General features: G+C 42.7%; 2 protein-coding genes across 2 annotated transcripts; both read left to right on the top strand.

Annotated features, from left to right (window-relative positions):
* The first annotated feature begins 1,606 nt into the window (after window positions 1-1,606).
* LOC123738290 (endonuclease domain-containing 1 protein-like) lies at window positions 1,607-5,734 on the top strand. The gene is made up of 2 exons (XM_045713351.2): window positions 1,607-2,078; window positions 2,299-5,734. Exons 1-2 carry the CDS (start codon window positions 1,749-1,751, stop codon window positions 2,998-3,000), a joined length of 1,032 nt encoding a protein of 343 aa, XP_045569307.2. The 5' UTR covers window positions 1,607-1,748; the 3' UTR covers window positions 3,001-5,734.
* Window positions 5,735-16,311: 10,577 nt separating this feature from the next.
* LOC145861709 (putative selection and upkeep of intraepithelial T-cells protein 1 homolog) lies at window positions 16,312-19,592 on the top strand. Its single transcript, XM_082964602.1, has 4 exons — window positions 16,312-16,337; window positions 17,154-17,509; window positions 18,045-18,329; window positions 18,451-19,592. Exons 1-4 carry the CDS (start codon window positions 16,312-16,314, stop codon window positions 18,864-18,866), a joined length of 1,083 nt encoding a protein of 360 aa, XP_082820728.1. The 3' UTR covers window positions 18,867-19,592.
* Window positions 19,593-22,381: the final 2,789 nt, after the last annotated feature.

The raw sequence follows: 22,381 nt of genomic DNA, 5'->3' as shown, positions 1-22,381 counted from the left end.
ATATCTATGAGGGTGCCCATGTTTACAGGTTTAGGGTTGTACCTTGTGGGTTCCTTGATGATTTGTGTGAGATTGAGGGCATCAAGCTTAGATTGTAGGACTGCCGGGGTGTTAAACACATCCCAGTTTAGGTCACCTAACAGAACGAACTCTGAAGATAGATGGGGGAAATCAATTCACATATGGTGTCCAGGGCAGCTGGGAGCTGAGGGGGGTCTATAACAGGTGGCAACAGTGAGAGACTTATTTCTGGAGAGATTCATTTTTAAAATTATAAGATCAAACTGTTTGGGCATAGACCTGGAAAGTATGACAGACCTTTGCAGGCTATCTCTGCAGTAGATTGCAACTCCTCCCCCTTTGGCAGTTCTATCTTGATGGAAAATGTTGTAGTTGGGGATGGAAATCTCAGAATTTTTGGTGGCCTTCCTAAGCCAGGATTCAGACACGGCAAGGACATCAGGCTTGGTGGAGTGTGCTAAAGCAGTGAGTAAAACAAACTTAGGGAGGAGGCTTCTGATGTTAACATGCATGAAACCAAGGCTTTTTCGATTACAGAAGTCAACAAATGAGAGTGCCTGGGGACATGCAGGTCCTGGGTTTACCTCCACATCACCCGAGGAACATAAGGGTACGGCTAAAGGCTATCAAAACTGGCCGTCTAGTGCATTGGGGACAGAGAATAAAAAAAGGAGCAGATTTCTGGGCGTGGTAGAATAGATTCAGGGCATAATGTGCAGTGGAGGTAAGCCCAGGCACTGAGTAATGATAAGAGAGGTTGCATCTCTGGGTGAGCTGGTTATACTGGGTGAACTTTGAAATATTGTTGTCAGGAAATACAATTTTTAGGGAAAGCGAATATGAACTGGAACTGGTGTGACAAATTAAATGTAAACCTACAGTAGGTCTACTTCCTGGAACTGGTGCGACAAATCAAATGTAAACCTACTGTAGGTCTACTTCCTGGAACTGGTGCGACAAATCAAATGTAAACCTACTGTAGGTCTACTTCCTGGAACTGGTGTGACAAATCAAATGTAAACCTAATGTAGGTCTACTTCCTGGATCTGGTGTGACAAATCAAATGTAAACCTACTGTAGGTCTACTTCCTGGGACTGTGTGGTGATCAGTCCTTTTAACAAGAACCATCACAGACGTGTTTGAGAAATTAAAAATTGGCCCTAACTCTGTCATTGTAAAAGTAATTTCCCCAACCCCCTGCCCCCCTCCTTGATTTTTCTTAAAATAGTGTTTTTAACATAGGTTTTAGAATTTCAAAATCAAACAACACAGTTTATAAGGAATTTTAGTTTATCTTTAATGTCCCCCCTCTCCTTCCCCCGACAGTTGCCTGCTCACCCAAGTATTCCATAGTAACATCTGACAAAAATATCTAAAGACACTGAGGCAGCAGACTTTGTGAAAAATTTAAATTCGTGTCATTCTCAAATCTTTTGGCCACGACTGGGCAGGAGGTGAGTCACATGTTATTTGTTACAGCAGTTTCCATGGAAACATACAGAAGAGTTTATGCAAATCAACCCTTTCTGTCTCACATGAAGGAGGAGTCTCTGAAAACCTATTTAAAGCAGCCAGTCCTGACTCAGCTCAACAGTCTCCAGTCTACCAACTGGTCTCTGTAATAACTATTTAAAGCAGCCAGTCCTGACTCAGCTCAACAGTCTCCAGTCTACCAACTGGTCTCTGTAACTTCATCTTTGTCTCTGTGGTGTACAGTCTTCAGGTGATGATGGGGGTATTGAATCATCTCTCTACTCTCCTCCTTCTCTCTCTCCTTCCTCCTGCTCTCTCTCATGTAGTGGAGAAGTTCAGTGATGTTCCACAGTGCCAGAATTTCTTCCTGGAGGGGACAACTCCAAATCTGACGGGTATTTTGGTTGATGGGACGGTCCAGAACCAGAACCGCTACAAGCCGATTTGCCAGTTGTTCAACAACATCTACAGGTTTGCAACTCTCTACGACACGACCAACAGGATCCCTGTGTTCTCAGCCTACACCTTCACTGGTCCTCCTACAGACCCCAGACCACATCAACCCTGGATGATTGAGCCCCAGGTAGGACTAATGTTTTCTCATATAACATAACATTTGTATTTGTTTACTGCTATAAATCACAGACAGTTATGTTACAGAATATAGAACTACCACTATGGAGGGTATAGAGACTTGATTTGTCTTGATTGTGAACACCCCCAGAAGAGGGTTTATTGTACAGAAAGGAGGGTTTATTGTACAGAAAACTTGTGAATGAATGTATGACTGTTGTTTCCTGCAGCTCAACGGGGAAAACAACAGCCCTGAAATGCAGAAGGATAGTAAAGAGATTGAATATCAAAAGCAGGCTGGGGACAACGACTATAAGAACTCAATACCAATTAAAGGGGTGAACAGAGGTCACCTCTTCCCATGTTCACATGCTCATGACCTTGATACTCAGAAGTCCACCTTTACCCTGACCAACATCGTTCCCCAGGTGGTGTCCTTCAACAATGGCAGGTGGATGAATATGGAGTGCAAAGTCCAAACGACTCTTAAGCTTAACTGTAAGGATGCTAACGACCAGATAAAAGCCTATGTGGTGACTGGAGCAGTGCCCAGTAACAACAACACACTGAAGGAACGAGTGAACATCCCAGATCTCATGTGGACAGCCTACTGCTGTTACAACAACAACCTGAAACAGTGGGTGGCCCAAGCACACTGGGGGGAGAACCAAAAGGAGGACAATAAAACATTGCCCTCAAATACCTTGGCAGAACTGTATGACATGCTGGACAGGCATTATGGTGGTGGTGGTGATGTCCAGGTGTTCCCAGATCAGTGTCCAAAAGGTGATATTCTGAGAGAGCTTCTCCTCAAGGATGGGGATGTACATGATCATAGTGTCTATGATAATGACTGTGTCTATTCCTCTGTTGGGGTCAAAGGTTATTACCTACCTGTTGTATTAGTTTCTGTGCTGGTGATGATGATGTAGTGACATAACCACCAGGAACCTGTGACATCATCAGGTCAAGCAGGTAATAATGGACCTGGTTTAGTCTGACCTGAGTTTCACGCTGTGATCAACAATCACTTTTAATGACAATACTTTCTGAACTATCAGCACAGGAGACTACTGACCTGACCTGCTTTAGTAGACTACTGACCTGACCTGCTTTAGTAGACTACTGACCTGACCTGCTTTAGTAGACTACTGACCTGACCTGCTTTAGTAGACTACTGACCTGACCTGCGTTAGTAGACTACTGACCTGACCTGCTGTAGTAGACTACTGACCTGACCTGCTGTAGTAGACTACTGACCTGACCTGCTTTAGTAGACTACTGACCTGACCTGCTTTAGTAGACTACTGACCTGACCTGCTTTAGTAGACTACTGACCTGCTTTAGTAGACTACTGACCTGACCTGCTTTAGTAGACTACTGACCTGACCTGCTTTAGTAGACTACTGTACTGACCAGCTTTAGTAGACTACTGACCTGACCTGCTTTAGTAGACTACTGACCTGCTTTAGTAGACTACTGACCTGACCTGCTTTAGTAGACTACTGACCTGACCTGCTTTAGTAGACTACTGACCTGCTTTAGTAGACTACTGACCTGACCTGCTTTAGTAGACTACTGACCTGCTTTAGTAGACTACTGACCTGCTTTAGTAGACTACTGACCTGACCTGCTTTAGTAGACTACTGACCTGCTTTAGTAGACTACTGACCTGACCTGCTTTAGTAGACTACTGACCTGACCTGCTTTAGTAGACTACTGACCTGACCTGCGTTAGTAGACTACTGACCTGACCTGCTGTAGTAGACTACTGACCTGACCTGCTGTAGTAGACTACTGACCTGACCTGCTTTAGTAGACTACTGACCTGACCTGCTTTAGTAGACTACTGACCTGCTTTAGTAGACTACTGACCTGACCTGCTTTAGTAGACTACTGACCTGACCTGCTTTAGTAGACTACTGTACTGACCAGCTTTAGTAGACTACTGACCTGCTTTAGTAGACTACTGACCTGACCTGCTTTAGTAGACTACTGACCTGACCTGCTTTAGTAGACTACTGACCTGACCTGCTTTAGTAGATTCACTCTGTATATTATTTATAAGTCTATTTCTCTTGTTAAAGGGGCAATCTGAAATGATTGATATGTACCCATTGATTCTTAGAGAATATAACCGAGTAGCTGATTTGGTTAGGGTTTGGTTTGGTAAGGGGAATATTAAAATGTGTATTTCCTGGTTCAAGTGAGGTTGAACAGGGATTGAAAATGTGATCATTGTTAGACAATATGAGTCTTGTACAGTAAACAAAGCAGGTCCCTAATCTTTTCTCAGCTTTGTTCCGTTCAGTGGGTCTGCCGGGTGTGGATTAAAGCATTGAGTGACGTGTTTTAAGGGCAACGATGCATCTTGAACCCACAACCCAACCGCTCCCCATTTCTTCAGCTGGTTGTTCAGTACAGCACCATTTCTATTCAACTGAACGCTCCACTACGTTTTAATATACTGAACGTTCTATTTAGTTTTAATATACTGAACGTTCTATTTAGTTTTAATGTACTGAACGTTCTATTTAGTTTTAATATACTGAACGTTCTATTTAGTTTTAATATACTGAACGTTCTATTTAGTTTTAATGTACTAAACGTTCTATTTAGTTTTAATGTACTGAACGTTCTATTTAGTTTTAATGTACTGAACGTTCTATTTAGTTTTAATGTACTGAACGTTCTATTTAGTTTTTATGTACTGAACGTTCTATTTAGTTTTAATGTACTGAACGTTCTATTTAGTTTTTATGTAGGGTTAGGGAATAGGGTTCATATAGGCCCTGGTCTAAAGTAGTGCACTACATAGGGAATAGGGTTCCATTTGGGACAAAGCAATACATTACTGACCTGGGAGAAAACATGGAGAACCCTGTACTCACCATGTTACCAATCAATCACCAATCACTTTGCTGATCCATCAATAACCAATAAATATCTCCAGGTCTGTTGAACAAAGTGATTTTCATTGTAACTGGAGTCATACTGACACACACACACACACACACACACACACACACACACACACACACACACACACACACACACACACACACACACACACACACACACACACACACACACACACACACACACTTTCTGCAGAGATTGGCATTTTAAAGTAATTTATGTATTTATGTTCTATTGTACAGAGTTGTCTACTGTTGTCTGTCGCCCCCCAGTGGTTCTTTGTTATAATTACGAACTTATTTCCTTCCCAAATGGTACCCTATTGTAGTGCACTATAAAGGGAATAGGGGGCCATTAGGGACGTAGCTAACTGGAATATATTGTTGCACTAGGTCCTAATGATTAGCTCTGGTCCAGGGTGTGACGTGCATCTTGATGGTGCTGAACCGTCTTGATGGATATAACACCCTGGACCAGAGCTACCTAACAATACGCAGCTGGATAATAAGTCCTGTTATCTGATATTCTGAATAATGTTGTATTTTATACGTTGTTAAACTGATAAAAAAGGAGAAACCAGCCCACTGCTCTTGCTAGTATCACTGATCTTTATTCAGCTGTCCGTATCGGCCTCAAGGCCTTCCTCAGAGCTGTGTGAGTGTTTTGTCGTTTGGACCCTTATGTAGACATTACATCGAATGGGGTTGGAGTCGAGGGGAAATAAACATGTGTTACCAAATATAACAATGTGTATTTCATAAGTATTATAATAAAGTGTGTACATAAAACGTGTTAAACACTTCCAGGACCGGACCTGGATGTTCTGCCCCCCAATGTGTTTGGGTCCATTTTTTCTCAGCTAAACGTCGGAGGAACAGAACATAATAGCATTCCAATTAATAGTCCTCTGCTACAAATTAAACACCATTTAACACATCTGGTTAGTAGGCTATATAATCAGTTCAATGTCAATAACATAGCCTGGTATATCTGATTACATTGATAAAATCACCAATGTCCCAGATGTTCTGCCATCCTAGACGAGAGAAAAATAATGACATCTTAGACATCCTGATGAATCTAAGCATGGCACTTTCAAAAGTGAACTTTCCACCCAGACAGAGGCTCTACTGTCACAGAAAACTGTAAGCTTCAACTGCTGGCTTCTCGTCTGTTGTAAAACCCAACAACAGAAGTGCTTCCTTATTAAAAGCTGCCTGGGTTTAAACAAAAATCTTCTCTTTCAGAAAGAGAAAAGCTCAATTAATAGGGACAGAATAGCAAAGTCCATTTTTTTGTACCTCTAAGAATATCAAAGGCTGCAGCTCAGCTTTAGATTGTCATAGAGAGGAATCAGTTTATCTCCATATGCATCGGAGTCCCGTCTTTCTCGGCATTTTAGAGGTTGTTTCTACCATAAGACGTCACAGAGTTAAGCATTGTTATAGACCGCTGGATATAATCTGGATACGTTTTATTTATTCACAAATATAAAGCAAACAATAGATATCATTTTTGCCAATTTCTTTAACAAAAGATATGTGATACCCTCTGTCAATTGGAGCCTTGGTTTTAGTCCAACACACCAAGCCCTTCCCAGACACGGAGGTATTTAATCAGAACCAAACACACCAAGCCCTTCCCAGACACGGAGGTATTTAATCAGAACCAAACACACCAAGCCCTTCCCAGACACGGAGGTATATAATCAGAACCAAACACACCAAGCCCTTCCCAGACACGGAGGTATTTAATCAGAACCAAACACACCAAGCCCTTCCCAGACACGGAGGTATTTAATCAGAACCAAACACACCAAGCCCTTCCCAGACACGGAGGTATTTAATCAGTACCAAACACACCAAGCCCTTCCCAGACACGGAGGTATTTAATCAGAACCAAACACACCAAGCCCTTCCCAGACACGGAGGTATATAATCAGAACATGAGACAGTATTGGAGTATATGTCTATACCGACATCTATGGAGGATAATTGTGTCCGTCAAACAGGGAGTCTCACCACTTATTTATTGGAGGATGAAGAAATAAGCTCCAATTATCTGTGTAGTTGTGTGTTTATGACCGTTAACATGTTGTGTGGACGCGTGTACATATAGGAGGTTCCTTACCAGGCAGAAGGGAATTTAACTTGAACCGCTGCATCGGAGAGTTACAATGTTGCTGTCACTATGCAACCTACTACCTACAGTAGGAAAACGGGTTTCTGATTAATAATATCACACCTGTTATCACACATGGAACGACCCCATAAATGTTACAATTACAATAAAAATAACACTTTTATATAACATATTGAACATATATTTAATATTCCTGTAGAACTGTAAAATACAGTAAGATCATTTGAGCTTTGGAAACAAGCGCTTTCATAAATGCATGGCGGGCCTCGTTTCGCTGTAGCAGTGTAAAATAATCTTTCTGTCAATGACCCAGCCTTAATGAATGATGTTTATTTCCATATCGAATGTGATGGTCCAACATCAGCATGTATTTATTGTGTAGAGTGGCCTCTTTCCTCTGCTGTGGTGTTGCGTTGCAGTCAGCGATGTTTTCTCTCGGTAGCTGTCCATGGTCCTGAAATCAAATCATGTGAGTTTGCTTGGACACCAGCCTGATCTCCAGCTCCTTCCACCTCTGGAAACTATCTGGGTGGTCATGCGACTTCTCATGAGAGGCTGAGGAGGAGACACTGATTCCTCCAGTCCCTGGTTCCATCCCTGACCACCGCAGATTTACACTCTTGTGAAAAAAGTTTGCAGCAAAAACAGAAGGCTGCATCGTTTTTCTTGGAATAGACAAGCCTTGGTCTCTCCACTCTCTCCCCGTTCACCATCCTCCTATTGTAGTTGGCCACCGAAAACTGTCGTTGCACCTCATCTCTTGGTAAATTCCCCTCCTTATCCTGATGTGGCCCAGCCTGTTCTAACATATCCCGTAAAGATATATTCATATATTTTGGCAACTCACTGGGATCTTCTATGATTTTTGTCTCATCTGAGTCTGGGTCCAAAATAGTAAGGTCTTCTCCGGCATTGTTTGGAGGTGTAGCTGGGTCTGGTGCTACCACCTGTTCTTGTCCAGCCAGAGAGCTGTCATCATCGGTGGAAGTGCATGGCTCGGACTCCTCCGGTTTGTCCTCTTCGCTGCTAGAATCAGCTAACGGGGGCTCGTCGTTCTCGGTGAATGAATGGCCTGTCCTCGTAGGCTTGTAATTCTCCCCACCGGCTGATGGACGTTGCTGCACACTGATACATTTCACCAGACAATTTCTTTGGTTTAGAGATTTTGCCTCTTTTCTCATTGTTTTTTATTTTTATATTCGCTTCCTGATATGTTTTGTCTATAAGACATGGCAGCAAATTGTTTGAAATCTCTATATGTAACAGTGTAAGTTCCGTCCCTCTCTTCGTCCCAACCCGGGCTCGAACCAGGGACCCTTGCACACATCAACAACTGACACCCCACGAAGCATCGTTACCCATCGCGCCACAAAAGCCGGGGAAACAACCAGGTCTCAGAGCGAGTGACGTCACCGATTGAAACGCTATTAGCGCACCACCGCTAGCACATATAGATGACTTTTATCTAAAATGATATCCACTAGTTGCACTCCTGAGGTGCTGAGCAGTTGCACCCTCTACAACCACTGGGATTATTATTATTTGACCCTGCTGGTCATCTATGAACATTTGAACACCTTGGCCATGTTCTGTTATAATCTCCACCCTGCACAGCCAGAAGAGGACTGGCCACCCCTCAGCCTGGTTCCTCTCTAGGTTTCTTCCTAGGTTTTGGCCTTTCCAGGGAGTTTTTCCTAGCCACCGTGCTTCTATATCTGCATTACTTGCTGTTTGGGGTTTTAGGCTGGGTTTCTGAACAGCACTTTGAGATATCAGCTGATGTAAGAAGGGCTTTATAAATACATTTGATTGATTTGATTAATAGTAGCTAGCTAACATTAACAGGCTAGGTTACTGTCTTAATCACTAACGTTAACAGGTTAGGTTACTGTCTTAATCACTAACGTTAACAGGTTAGGTTACTGTCTTAATCACTAACGTTAACAGGTTAGGTTACTGTCTTAATCACTAACGTTAACAGGTTAGGTTACTGTCTTAATCACTAAAGTTAACAGGTTAGGTTACTGTCTTAATCACTAACGTTAACAGGTTAGGTTACTGTCTTAATCACTAACGTTAACAGGTTAGGTTACTGTCTTAATCACTAACGTTAACCTGTTAGGTTACTGTCTTAATCACTAATCGTCTTCCTAACACACACACATTTTTTAAAAATACAATCATTTATTTGGTAGATTAATTTATTAATGTTTCATAATTGGATAATCCCATAAACACACACCTCACCATAGTTACCAAGGATAGTGGTATGAACTTCAGGAGATATAAACACACACATGACCATAGCTACCAAGGATAGTGGTATGAACTTCAGGAGATATAAACACACACCTCACCATAGTTACCAAGGATAGTGGTATGAACTTCAGGAGATATAAACACACACATCACCATAGCTACCAAGGATAGTGGTATGAACTTCAGGAGATATAAACACACACATCACCATAGCTACCAAGGATAGTGGTATGAACTTCAGGAGATATAAACCCACACATCACCATAGCTACCAAGGATAGTGGTATGAACTTCAGGAGATATAAACACACACATCACCATAGCTACCAAGGATAGTGGTATGAACTTCAGGAGATATAAACACACACATCACCATAGCTACCAGGGATAGTGGTATGAACTTCAGGAGATATAAACACACACATCACCATAGCTACCAAGGATAGTGGTATGAACTTCGGGAGATATAAACACACACATCACCATAGCTACCAAGGATAGTGGTATGAACTTCAGGAGATATAAACACACACATCACCATAGCTACCAAGGATAGTGGTATGAACTTCGGGAGAAGGGGGAATGAAGTCTGAAGTGGAGGCATTAATTCATGTTCACATTTACAACATAACATGCATGGACATTTCATCATTAAGACCTTTAGGGAATAATGTCTGGAGGGTGAAAATCCCAAAACATTCTCATTAGCTCAGTGTTATATCACCTCCCCTGTCTGATATCTTGACTTTCTCTGTGTCTCACAACCTAAAGGTAGAAATGTCATGTTTTAGGTCATTACAATGTACTGCGACTGGATAATCCCTGTCTTTACTCCTGATTTAACTTCTATGTTCACTAATTCTCTGAGATAACGAGAGGTTTTACCTACATAACACAGCCCACATGGACATGTAATAATGTAGATAACATGGGTGGTGGACCAGGTAATGATGTCATTTATTTGGAACCGTTTTCCTGTATGTGGGTGACAGAAACATTCACACTTCATCATATTGTTGTACTGAGCTCAGCATCTGCATTTATAGCTACCATTCAGAAGAGGATGTAAAGAGCCTGGCTCGTTTTCTTTTGTGGCTGGCAGTTTGGCATGGACCAATTTGTCACGTAAATTGCATCCTCTCCTATATACAATACGGGATGGGTTGTTAAATTCAGCTGGCAGAGCTGGGTCCGATGATAAAACATGACAATGGTTCTTGACAGCATCTCCCACTTTGTCTGAGTTCAACGTCTATGTGGTGGTGAACATTACAGAGTTCTTTAGCTCTAGTGGCTTTTTTTGTATCAGTTCATCTCGTGTTTTCCCTAATGCCACATTAAGAGCTTCATCCACACATTGTGGAGAGTAGCTTTACCTTAGAAACCTATTGCGCATCTCCGCTGATTTTTCTACAGAGTCCTCTTTGGAGTGGCAAATACCACACAGTCTGAAAAACTGGCTTCTTGGAAGTCCTCTTTTTAATGTCTCAGGGTGGAATCTGTCTCCCTGTAATATAGTATTGTCTCAGGGTGGAATCTGTCTCCCTGTAATATAGTATTGTCTCAGGGTGGAATCTGTCTCTGTAATATAGTATTGTCTCAGGGTGAAATCTGTCTCCCTGTAATCTAGTATTGTCTCAGGGTGGAATCTGTCTCCCTGTAATGTAGTATTGTCTCAGGGTGGAATCTGTCTCTCTGTAATATAGTATTGTCTCAGGGTGGAATCTGTCTCCCTGTAATAGAGTATTTCTGTTTTTTTTCTATACAGAGTTGTAAACAGGGTTCCATGTAATTTCTCAATCCACATATCGAGGTAATGAACAAGTCTAGTGTCACATTCAATAGTGAATTTCAGATTGGGGTCAATGTCATTGAGAAATGCTATAAAGTCTGACAGCTCTTCTCCCGTTCCTCCCCATATGCAAAACATGTCATTAATATATCGATACAACTTCAGGATTTTTTATTTAAAAAACGATTTTAATTTTCATTGTTAACAAAATGTTCTTTAAAAATGACCCACATAAAGGTTAGCATTGCTTGGAGCAAATTAGGAGCCCTTCAACGTCCCATTCGTTTGGAGGTAGAATTCATCATCAAACCTGAAATAGTTATATGTCAAAACATATTCAACTGTAGAATAAAGTTTGTTGGTGGGTATTTGTTAGTTTCTCGTTCTCTCATATAATGAGCCAGGGCTGCCAGGCCCCGTGTGGGGAATGCTGGTATATAGACTCTCAACATCTAATGTGACCAAAATACATTGTTAAAAGTATTTTAGTTGAACTTCTCTCTGACAGGGCTTGTGATTAGTGTGTGTACACTACCTGTGGCTCCATTTAACACCATACAGACAAACCTTTAAACTCTCAAACACTTAAATCATTACAGTTTTTATTCCTTCAGTTGGGAAGAAGATGGATACATACAGTGATAGAATTACATTCAGAACATATAATAGTATCTCTATGGTAACAGTGATAGAATTACATTCAGAACATATTTACATTTACATTTACATTTACATTTAAGTCATTTAGCAGACGCTCTTATCCAGAGCGACTTACAAAATGGTGCATTCACTTTATGATATCCAGTGGAACAACCACTTTACAATAGTGCATCTAAATATTTTAAGGGGGGGGGGGGGGTTAGAAGGATTACTTTATCCTATCCTAGGTATTCCTTAAAGAGGTGGGGTTTCAGGTGTCTCCGGAAGGTGGTGATTGACTCCGCTGTCCTGGCGTCGTGAGGGAGCTTATCCACCATTGGGGTGCCAGAGCAGCGAACAGTTTTGACTGGGCTGAGCGGGAACTGTGCTTCCTCAGAGGTAGGGGGGCCAGCAGGCCAGTGGTGGATGAACGCAGTGCCCTTGTTTGGGTGTAGGGCCTGATCAGAGCCTGAAGGTATGGAGGTGCCGTTCCCTTCACAGCTCCGTAGGCAATCACCATGGTCTTGTAGCGGATGCGAGCTTCAACTGGAAGCCAGTGGAGAGAGCGGAGGAGCGGGGTGACGTGAGAGAACTTGGGAAGGTTGAACACCAGACGGGCTGCGGCGTTCTGGATGAGTTGTAGGGGTTTAATGGCACAGGCAGGGAGCCCAGCCAACAGCGAGTTGCAGTAATCCAGACGGGAGATGACAAGTGCCTGGATTAGGACCTGCGCCGCTTCCTGTGTGAGGAAGGGTCGTACTCTGCGAATGTTGTGGAGCATGAAGCTACAGGATCGGGTCACCGCCTTGATGTTAGTGGAGAACGACAGGGTGTTGTCCAGGATCACGCCAAGGTTCTTAGCACTCTGGGAGGAGGACACAAGGGAGTTGTCAACCGTGATGGCGAGATCATGGAACGGGCAGTCCTTCCCCGGGAGGAAGAGCAGCTCCGTCTTGCCGAGGTTCAGCTTGAGCTGGTGATCCGTCATCCACACTGATATGTCTGACAGACATGCAGAGATGCGATTCGCCGCCTGGTTATCAGAAGGGGGAAAGGAGAAGATTAATTGTGTGTCGTCTGCATAGCAATGATAGGAGAGACCATGTGAGGATATGACAGAGCCAAGTGACTTGGTGTATAGCGAGAATAGGAGAGGGCCTAGAACAGAGCCCTGGGGGACACCAGTGGTGAGAGCGCATGGTGCGGAGACAGATTCTCGCCACGCCACCTGGTAGGAGCGACCTGTCAGGTAGGACGCAATCCAAGCGTGGGCCGTGCCGGAGATGCCCAACTCGGAGATATAATAGTATCTCTATGGTAACAGTGATAGAATTACATTCAGAACATATAATAGTATCTCCATGGTAACAGTGATAGAATTACATTCAGAACATATAATAGTATCTCTATGGTAACAGTGATAGAATTACATTCAGAACATATAATAGTATCTCCATGGTAACAGTTACATGGTAGTCAGAACCTGACATACTGTTGGACTATGTATTAACAACAGTAATGTCTTTATATCATAACTGAATTAAACTTTATTTTCTTCAGAATTTCATGTGATATATAGACATAGCAGTGAAAGTCAGTATAGAAAGATTTGACTTGAACCCTGGTCTCCCATGAGGGAATGTACTTTATAGTTGTCTGTGTTTCCACTGGACCAAACTCTGGGACAGGAAATGATCTGTGACAACTACAAAGAGACACATTTACAATCCTCATCACATTTCATTAACCTTTTCCTGCTAACATCCCCCCTTCCTACCTCCCTCTCTCTACTCTTCTCTCTCTCTTTCTGAGAAGAACCTTTTGGACACTGCTCTGGGAACACCTGGACACCATTACCTGGGTCGTGCTGCTTCAACATGTTATACTGTAACACCCTGATCTGTTTCACCTTTTTTTGTGCTTGTCTGTATTTTTCTTAAAACTCAATTGTTGGTTCAGTGCTTGTAAGTCAGCATTTCACTGTTAGGTCTACACATGTTGTATTCAGCATTTCACTGTTAGGTCTACACATGTTGTATTCAGCATTTCACTGTAAGGTCTACACATGTTGTATTCAGCATTTCACTGTAAGGTCTACACATGGTGTATTCAGCATTTCACTGTAAGGTCTACACATGTCGTATTCACAACATAAAAACATGTTGTGAACCTGGTGTGACATTATTGAAACTGTGCTGACACCTGGTGGACATCAAGAGGAACTACACCACACACACAATCACCTTAAAACAGATGGGATGCTTTACATACGTTGCTCTTCTCACTAATATATATGTCCAATAAACAGACATGCAAAGTCGGAATGTAAAGTCGGAATGTAAAGAACAAACGACTGGAAAGTTCTTCAGAAGCAGCTGTAGTGAGTCAAGCATCTTGAGGTTACCTGAAATAGGTCAAAGCATATATTACATTTAACTCAACATCTTGGACACAGACACACGTTACCTGCTATATTTGGGCAACAGGATTAAGACAGAGAAAACTTGGTAAAATACAATGTATGCTTCTGTATTTGGAGTAGGCTGGTATATACAGTATCATCGGTAACAATTATGTACAAGCCACCTAGTTAATAAAATATTGGAGCAGGCAGTCATTAGTGAAGTTACATGTTAACCATAGAGGAGCCTAATAGAGGAGCCTAATAGAGGAGCCTAATAGAGGAGCCTAATAGAGGAGCCTGATAGAGGAGCCTGATAGAGGAGCCTGATAGAGGAGCCTAATAGAGGAGCCTGATAGAGGAGCCTAATAGAGGAGCCTGATAGAGGAGCCTAATAGAGGAGCCTGATTGAGGAGCCTGATAGAGGAGCCTAATAGAGGAGCCTGATAGAGGAGCCTAATAGAGGAGCCTGATTGAGGAGCCTGATAGAGGAGCCTGATAGAGGAGCCTGATAGAGGAGCCTAATAGAGGAGCCTGATAGAGGAGCCTAATAGAGGAGCCTGATAGAGGAGCCTAATAGAGGAGCCTGATAGAGGAGCCTAATAGAGGAGCCTAATATAGGGGAGCCTGATAGAGGAGCCTGATAGAGGAGCCTGATAGAGGAGCCTAATAGAGGAGCCTGATAGAGGAGCCTGATAGAGGAACCTGATAGAGGAGCCTGATAGAGGAGCCTAATAGAGGAGCCTAATAGAGGAGCAGTAGAGTTCACCTGCCGAATGCCGACACACGGGAAATAATAACTAAAACAACGAACGAGAGACGGTGGAGGATACCAGAATGAAGACAGACATGTTTCTGAATAAACGTGGTGAGTAATAAAACGGAATTACATTGGCCACTTCCTGCCCGGTATCTTATTCCGCCGCTATACAACTTTGTTTGCGTTATTTGTTGGCAACCTTGTTATTTACAACGTTTTTGGAACAGATTCCTATTGGAACGTTCCACAAATTATACCCACCCTGACAGGCTGACCATGTGTATATGACCAATACAATCTGACTTGACAGGCTGGTGGGGTGTGTGTGTGTGTGTGTCTGTCTGTCTGTGTGTGTGTGTGTGTGTCTGTGTGTGTGTGTGTGTGTGTGTTGAGAGACCACTATTTATTGGCTCCCTTCGTGTACACTAACACCCAGTGAAACACCGCTTCCCAGTCAGTACTGACCGCTGGGCGGTGATCAGACATATCCAGTGGTTCCTGTGACGAGTTTGACGCAATGCGACTTTCTTCATCAAGGAGAGTGTGTTTGCAGCAGCAGCTCAGCGGTTTCAGGTCACTGTATCGTGTAGAAGATAGATTGACACGATCCTATATTTGTACATAACTTCTGTCTTTAACCGGTTTAGGAGAGAGGCAGGTTCTACATAACTTCTGTCTTTAACCGGACAATATGAAGACTTATTCAGTCTGCGGGTTGTGTACACTTTTAATGTACATCATTAGTATATCATTAACATCAAGTGACACCGGTGGTAAGTACGTTTGATAACTAGTGATAATGTGGGTTTTGCAGTTGTAACGTTACTTTCTTAAACACAGGATCTGTAGAATGGAACAGGGTTAGGGACCGGTTTCCCCAAATCATCAGATTGGATCCTATTGTTATGGCTGTAAGGTGGCACCGCCATCTGGTGGTCAATGTTAATTACTGCAACTCCAGTGTTTTTACCGATGTGCTTGAAATACCCGGATGTATTGTAATATACTGAACAAGACTGGTTACTCGCATCAATGCCTCTGTCTCGTTATTTAACATTCAAACATGGTGTCAGAGTCGGATAACTAACCATGCTTTCCGCAAATTAGAGTCACCTGTTCTGGTTTACCGCCCCAAAAACATGCTTATTTGAGTAAAACTTGTCCTTAGCTAGAGTGAGTTTGCTAGTTAGCTTCAGTGTTGTTAGCAGCGGTTAGACATCCAGCACAAACTGGGATACGTTTAGAGGTGGATGGGAGGACTATGCTAGTTAGCTTCAAACACAACCTGAACCTAACAGCAGCTCAGCATGGTAACGCTACAGCTATTCTCGATGCTCTTGAACTTTAAGCCAGCAAAGTACGTTTATCTACGAGCGTTATGTTTTCGGTTGTTGCAAACCAGAGGACGGGGAGTCCATTGACAGCTGTGTCACTAGGCGAAGGGAAAAGGCAGCTACATGTGACTATGGTGCTTTAAGAGATGAACTGATCAGAGATAAGCTAGTGCTTGGCATAACTGATGAGGGAACCCACAGACGTTTGCTGCTGGTCTTGGCAGTGGAGACCTGCCGTGCAGCAGAGCTGATATACGGATAAGGTCCATGGATCTAGAAAGGCAACATATGGACAATGTCAATGCTACATTCAGGCAGTCCCAGACCAGTCCCACACCACTCCCAGACCAGTCCCATACCACTCCCAGACCAGTCCCATACCACTCCCAGACCAGCCCCAGACAAGTCCCAGATAAATTATTGCTTGAGAAAAGTGTCTTTGCTAAGATTCTATTTTTGTTTCTTTTTGACCATTTTAATTGAAAACAATCACAATAAGGTACTTAATCGTTACCCAGAAATGATTTGATATTGAGATAAAAACGGCTACATTGGATCTTTTAACCGTGTCTCCTGAGGAAGCCTAGCATAATGTGGAAGCTCTCACTAAAGAGAGATCAGCTGTCTGTGGAAATGCAGCCTTTTTCATATCTGTGATTGATTCAAACGCCCCCGATCAACTAATCAATAAACCGATTATTCTAACTGATCCATACTATTTAGTGAGATGATTTATTGAATTGTCTATGAGAGTAAAGTTCACATTTGTAGGACGACGACAGGGTCCTGAAAAAGGGACGTTTCTTTCTTTGCTGAGTATATCTGGCTTTGTCTCAAAGTATATCAATCTGTAATCTGTTTCTTTCAGGTACAGTTCAGCACATTGTGGCCTTAGTTGGTGATGACGTCATCCTGCCCTGCACCCTGAGCAGCACTGTCAGTGCTGTGTATCAGTCAGTAGAGTGGCAGAGACCAGACCTAAAACCAAAAGAGGTCCATCTTTACAGAGATGAGAAGGACGATCTTGTGCTCCAGAATCCAGTCTTCAGGGGAAGAACGTCACTGTTTAAAGAAGAACTAGAGAACGGCAACGCTAGTTTAAAGTTGACCAGAGTGAAACTCTCTGATGCTGGAAACTACACCTGTTACATTCCACTGCTGGACCACCAGAAAACCATCATTCAACTCATTGTTGGTGAGTCAACACACCTGCTGACCACCCAAACCCCCTTAGGAGACAGATCTCATGAAATCAAGGGTGAGTTCAGTGTCAAGTCCATAGCATGATGAGTATTAGTTACATACTGTACATTGGTTAGACTACATACTTACCTTAACCCTAGTTAAGTCCATGTGCAATGCTGTGATCACTTGTTAGTTCCTCTATTAATTTAAAGGTCCAAGAATATCAACAAACCCTTGTGTTATATTTAAGCAATAAGGCACGAGGGGGGTGTGGTATATGGCCAATATATCACGGCTATGGGCTGTTCTTATCCACGACGCAACCTGGATACAGCCATTAGCCGTGGTATATTGGCCATATACTACGGACCCTGAGTTGCCTTATTGCTGTTATGAACTGGTTACCAAGGTAACAGAACAGTAAAAAGTATTGTTTTGTCATACCTGTGGTATACAGTCTGATATCACAAACATTATAAACTAGGTGGTTTGAGCCCTGAATGCTGATTGGCTGAAAGCCGTGGTATATCTTTGTATCTGTATAGGTGCTGCGTCTAGACCAGTTATCATCATTGAGGGAAACGAAGGCGATGAGGTGGTCCTGCGGTGTGAGGCTGAAGGCTGCTACCCAGAGCCTGTCATGGAGTGGTGTGATGCTCATGGACGTGTCCTCTCTGCTGCTGGACCTACAGAGACAGCCAGAGACCGTGAAGGCTGCTACACTGTGACAAGCCATGTCATCGTCCAGAACTCTGACAACAACACCTTCACCTGTCGGGTTCAACAGTTGGAGATCAAACACATGAAGGAGAGACGGGTTCATGTTCCAGGTGAGGGTCTGTTTTGGATATTTGAAAAAAGGCACTATCTGTAAAAAAATGTCCTGTTTAAAAGTCATTTCATGTCTATTAAGCATTAGGTATTGTAATAATTCTACATCCTGTGTTTCAGATCAAATGTTTCCTAAGACGTGTCATTCCTGCTGGCTGACAGTTGTAGTAGCAGTTCTTGTTACAGTTCTTGCTGGAGCTGGAGGTCTCTACCTGTTGATAAAAAAAGGGATATTGACTATCAGAAAGGTAAGTCACACTTCCTGGTGTGGTAGTGTTATCTGGTGGAGTTACTTCCTGGTGTGGTGGTGTTATCTGGTGGAGTTACTTCCTGGTGTGGTGGTGTTATCTGGTGGAGTTACTTCCTGGTGTGGTGGTGTTATCTGGTGGAGTTACTTCCTGGTGTGGTGGTGTTACTTCCTGGTGTGGTGGTGTTACTTCCTGGTGTGGTGGTGTTACTTCCTGGTGTGGTGGTGTTACTTCCTGGTGTGGTGGTGTTACTTCCTGGTGTGGTGGTGTTATCTGGTGGAGCTATAATATATTAAACAACCTAAAGAGAGAGGAAAGTCATGTCTGTCTACATCAGTGGTCACCAACCGGTCGATCGTGATTGACTGGTCCATCTCCAAGCCATTCCTAGTTTATCACCAAACATTTCTGTAAAACATCCAACGATAAAGCCTCGCGTTCCTATTTTTTTTGTTTGTTTTTGTGCTGTTTGCAGTAGGTACATTTGATTCAGCAGCCCTGGTACCAGGAAGGCAAAGTGTTCCTATTTAGAACCATTTCATACAGTTGAAGTCGGAAGTTTACATACACTTAGGTTGGAGTCATTAAAACTACTTTTTCAACCACTCCACAAATTTCTTCTTAACAAAGTATAGTTTTGTTAAGTCGGTTAGGACATCTACTTTGTGCATGACACAAGTAATCTTTCCAACAAATGTTTACAGACAGATTGTTTCACTTATAATTCACTGTATCACAATTCCACTGGGTCAGAAGTTTACATACACTAAGTTGACTGTGCCTTTAAACAGCTTGGAAAATTCCTGAAAATGTCATGGCTTTCAAAGCTTCTGATAGGCTAATTGACATCATTTGAGTCAATTGGAGGTGTACCTGTGGATGCATTTCAAGTCCTACCTTCAAACTCAGTGCCTCTTTGCTTGACATCATAGGAAAAATCTAAAGAAATCAGCCAAGACCTCAGAAAAAAAATGGTAGACCTCCACAAGTCTGGTTCATCCTTGGGAGCAATTTCCAAATGCCTGAAGGTACCACGTTCATCTGTACAAACAATAGTACGCAAGTATAAACACCATGGGACCACGCAGCCGTCATACCGCTCAGGAAGGAGACGCGTTCTGTCTCCTAGAGATTAACGTACTTTGGTGCGAAAAGAGCAAATCAATCCCAGAACAACAGCAAACAACCTTGTGAAGATGCTGGAGGAAACAGGTACAAAAGTATCTATATCCACAGTAAAACAAGTCCTATAACGACATAACCTGAAAGGCCACTCAGCAAGGAAGAAGCCACTGCTCCAAAACTGCCATAAAAAAGCCAGACTATGGTTTGTAACTGCACATGGGGACAAAGATCGTACTTTTTGGAGAAATGTCATCTGGTCTGATGAAACAAAAATAGAACTGTTTGGCCTTAATGTCCATCGTTATGTTTGGAGGAAAAAGGGGGAGGCTTGCAAGCCGAAGAATAAATGGCATCATGAGGAAGGAAAATGATGTGGATATTATGAAGCAACATCTCAAGACATCAGTCAGGAACTTAAGCTTGGTCGCAAATGGGTCTTCCAAATGGACAATGACCCCAAGCATACTTCCAAAGTTGTGGCAAAATGGCTTAAGGACAACAAAGTCAAGATATTGGAGTGGCCATCACAAAGCCCTGACCTCAATCCTATAGAACATTTGTGGGCAGAACTGAAAAAGCATGTGCGAGCAAGGAGGCCTACAAACCTGACTCAGTTACACCAGCTCTATCAGGAGGAATGGGCCAAAATTCACCCAACTTATTGTGGGAAGCTTGTGGAAGGCTACTTGAAACCTTTGACCCAAGTTAAACAATTTAAAGGCAATGCTACCAAATACTAATTGAGTGTATTTAAACTTCTGACTCATTGGCAATGTGATGAAAGAAATTAAAGCTGAAATAAATCACTCTCCACAATAAAGTGGTGTTCCTAACTGACCTAAGACAGGGAATTTTTACAACGATTAACCTCTCTTGAGCAGGTGGGACGCTACCGTCCCACCCACGTTTCACACTATTCAACAGCCAGTGAAAACTCAGAGCGCCAAATTCAAAACAACAAAATGTCATAATTCAAAGTTCTCAAACTTATGACTATTTTACACCATTTTAACCTCTCTTGGGTAGGGGGCAGTATTTTCACGGCCGGATGAAAAACGTACCCAAATTAAATGGCCTACTACTCGGACCCAGGAACTAGAATATGCATATTATTAGTAGATTTGGATAGAAAACACTCTGAAGTTTCTAGAACTGTTTGAATGATGTCTGTGAGTATAACAGAACTCATATGGCAGGCAAAAACCTGAGAAGAATCCAACCAGGAAGTGGGAAATCTGGTTCTTGTAATCTTTTCAAGTCCTTGCCTATCTAACACAGTGACTTGGGGTTCATTTTGCACTTCCTAAGGCTTCCACTAGATGTCAACAGTCTTTAGAACCTAGTTTCAGGCTTTTGCAGTGAACAGAGAGCGAACAAGAAGGCTGGGAAGTTGGTGACTCAGAAAATTACATGAGTTTTGTGGCGCTCGTTCACGTGATGAGGTATGTGTTTCAAAACGTTTTTCAAGACATTGGAATCGTCCGGTTGGAATATTATTGAAGTTTTATGTTAAAAAGGCCCTAAAGATTGATGCTATACAACGTTTGACATGTTTCAACGAACGTAAATATAACTTTTTTTAAACTTTTCGTCGCGCTTCCTACATTTGGAGTTGCTTACTGAACGCGCTAACAATAAGGAGGTATTTGGACATAAATTATGGACTTTATCGAACAAAACAACATTTATTGTGGACCTGGGATTCCTGTCCTGGAAGTGCCTTCTGATGAAGATCAAAGGTAAGTGAATATTTATAACGCTATTTATGATTTTAGATGACTCCAAAATGGCTGGTATCTGTATTGCCTGGTGTATGTTTCTGAGCGCCGTACTCAGATTATTGCAAAGTGTGCTTTCCCCGTGAAGCTTTTTTGAAATCTGTCACAGCGGTTGCATAAAGGAGATGGTTATCTATAATTCTTTCAATAACAGTATAATATTTTATCAACGTTTATGATGAGTATTTTTGTAAATTGTTGTGCTGATTCACTGGCAGTATTGGAGGCAAAATATTTTCTGAACATCACGCGCCAATGTAAAATGCTGTTTTTGGATATAAATATGAACTTTATCGAAACAAAACATACATGTATTGTCTAACATTGAGTCCTAGGAGTGTCATCTGATGAAGATCGTCAAAGGTTAGTGCTTAATTTTATCTGAATTTCTGGTATTTGTGACACCTCTCCTGCTTGGAAAATGGCTGTGTGGTTTTTCTTGTGTTGTCCCTGTCCTAATGTAACAGTGTAGGTTCCGTCCCTCTCTTCGCCTCAACCCGGGCTCGAACCTGGGACCCTTGCACGCATCAACAACTGACACCCACCGAAGCATCGTTACCCATCGCGCCACAAGAGCCACGGCCCTTGCAACGCAAGGGGCAACCCTACTTCAAGTCTCAGAGCGAGTGACGTCACCGATTGAAACGCTATTAGCGCGCACCACCGCTAACTAACTAGCCATTTCACATCGGTTACACTCACCCCCCCTTTGACCTCCTCCTTTTCCGCAGCAACCAATGATCCGGGTCAACAGCATCAATGTAACAGTGTAGGTTCCGTCCCTCTCTTCGCCTCAACCCGGGCTCGAACCAGGGACCCTTGCACGCATCAACAACTGACACCCACCGAAGCATCGTTACCCATCGCGCCACAAGAGCCACGGCCCTTGCAACGCAAGGG

Source organism: Salmo salar, chromosome 18 (genome assembly GCF_965601325.2).
Source record: "Salmo salar chromosome 18, fSalSal1, whole genome shotgun sequence".
Classification (NCBI taxonomy): Eukaryota; Metazoa; Chordata; class Actinopteri; order Salmoniformes; family Salmonidae; genus Salmo; species Salmo salar.
Note: the sequence above shows the minus strand (reverse complement) of the source record. Positions and strands in the feature narration are given on the sequence as shown.

Excerpts from the sequence above, each read along its gene's own strand:
- LOC123738290 (XM_045713351.2), top strand. The coding sequence starts at position 1,749 with ATGATGGGGGTATTGAATCATCTCTCTACTCTCCTCCTTCTCTCTCTC. Across the intron at positions 2,079-2,298 it reads CCTGGATGATTGAGCCCCAG|CTCAACGGGGAAAACAACAG; the intron begins GTAGGACTAATG and ends TGTTTCCTGCAG.
- LOC145861709 (XM_082964602.1), top strand. The coding sequence starts at position 16,312 with ATGCTCTTGAACTTTAAGCCAGCAAA. Across the intron at positions 16,338-17,153 it reads TTGAACTTTAAGCCAGCAAA|TATATCAATCTGTAATCTGT; the intron begins GTACGTTTATCT and ends TTTGTCTCAAAG. Across the intron at positions 17,510-18,044 it reads CATCATTCAACTCATTGTTG|GTGCTGCGTCTAGACCAGTT; the intron begins GTGAGTCAACAC and ends GTATCTGTATAG.